Here is a 1,743-nt window from a genome sequence, read left to right as displayed (position 1 = left end):
GTCGTAGAACCTGAACAAGGAAGAAATCCAGGTAAAAATATACACGGACAAAAGAGCATTAGCAAGGAGAAAACCCGCGGAGGTGACAGGGAGAAGGAGCAATAATCATCTTATCATCATCTTATTATTATGTACAGGACTATATACGCTAAGTATAATTTGCATTCAGACTTTCAGGTCACATTTTCTAAATGAAAGGTGCTAAACACGACCACGTTACTGCATCCCCCCCCACCCAAAAAAAGGGGGAAAAAAAAAGGTACACGGCGAAGTACAAACGGAGATTTACAAACGACTTGTACTATAGGAAGACTCACATAGAAAAATGTGTCTATTCTGACTCTAAAGCCACATTTAATAGGTAGATATTCATTCTATTGTAAAAAAAAAAAAAGACTTTAATATAGGTAGTATTTTTTTTTCAGTGTCAGGAAACACAAGGTATCATTCCTAGGGTTTTTTAATTATTTATGCACTTAGCATTTCTCTAGTTGAATATATAGTCTTTTTCGGTGTGTTTTCCCCCCCTTTTCTTCCCTGCATCCACCTCTAGGCCCTTTCATTCCTCCTCGTCGTCCTCGGCGTCTGGTTTTTCCTGGCTGCTGGAACCGGAGCAGGCAGTTTTATTCTCTTTTTTCCACTTCATGCGCCGGTTCTGGAACCAGATTTTGATCTGTCGCTCCGTCAGGCACAGGGCGTGGGCGATCTCGATGCGTCTCCTCCTGGTCAGGTAGCGGTTGTAGTGAAACTCCTTCTCCAGCTCCAGGGTCTGGTACCTGGTGTAGGTCTGGCGGCCGCGTTTTCTGTCGGTGCCTGGGAAATAAAAGCAGATTTTCAGGATTTTGGGGGTGATGGTTCAGGCTTTGAAGGTCTGGTTTGATCCCGTTGGGTGCGGCCTAGCGAGGACCCACCCGCTGCAGCCCCACGAAGGGGCAAAACCCTCAGAGGGTCTGGACAACCTGGGACAGCCCTTCTTTTTACGTGCCAGATCAGCTCCTTCCACCCCAGGCTTTCCCCATCTCATCCTCCCTATTTTCAACCCCCAAACTACCCCACTTTTAATTCCCCATCACCAGGGAAAAGCCTGCAGTGATTTTTTTTGTTGGTGTCTTGTGCAAGAGAGTTCACAAACTTTCCTGCCCCGGCAGCAGCGCTCGGAGCTCCTGCTTTCATGTTCGTGTAGACACCAGAAATTTCGGGCCGTGGGGGAATAAACGCAGAAAGACTCAGTGGAGCAGAGGGAGGGAGGCATCTGCTGCCTACACAAATCCAACTGTTTGTCCTCTCCTAAAGCTGTCATCAGGGCTCCCGCTTAGGTGTGTGACGGGCTTAATTATTTCAGGGGATGTTTTGGGCACAGCAGCGACTTCTGGGGATAAACAGGGGGGGCTGTTACCCCCGGGCTGCTCTTGGGGGGGATGTGGACAGATGCGAAGCATCTCAATACTTACCCCAGGCACCCCCACCACCCTCCAGCTGCCTGTGAGCAAGGTTTGGAAAGGGCCCAGCTCCCAATTCTCTCTTCCACCCGACATTTCCTGGAGTCTGATTGGAAACCATTCTGCAATGTGGTGTTTGTGATCCTGGCTCTACTTTTTATGTAAATGCTACTTATATCTATAGCACAATGTATTCTCTCCCGGAGCAGTGGGGTTGGTGAGCAGCAGCCCTCGGCCTCTCCTCCACACATTCCCCTGGACTCCTCTTCTTCCTCCCTTCCCCCCCAACCCCCCCAATTCCAGC

At 48.9% G+C, this 1,743-nt stretch overlaps 1 protein-coding gene across 1 annotated transcript in view; it reads right to left on the bottom strand.

The window, feature by feature from the left end:
• Positions 1-260: 260 nt before the first annotated feature.
• The window catches only part of HOXB7 (homeobox B7), a 3,749-nt gene continuing 2,266 nt past the window's right edge, over positions 261-1,743 (bottom strand). Inside the window, exon 2 of the mRNA XM_010008571.1 lies at positions 261-813. Coding sequence (XP_010006873.1) covers positions 560-813 — 254 coding nt within the window. The 3' untranslated portion in view covers positions 261-559. The remainder of the gene's footprint in view (positions 814-1,743) is intronic.

This window comes from Chaetura pelagica, unplaced genomic scaffold (assembly GCF_000747805.2).
Source record: "Chaetura pelagica isolate M959 unplaced genomic scaffold, ChaPel_1.0 scaffold462, whole genome shotgun sequence".
NCBI classification, from domain to species: Eukaryota; Metazoa; Chordata; class Aves; order Apodiformes; family Apodidae; genus Chaetura; species Chaetura pelagica.
This window is presented reverse-complemented; position numbering and strand designations above follow the sequence as displayed.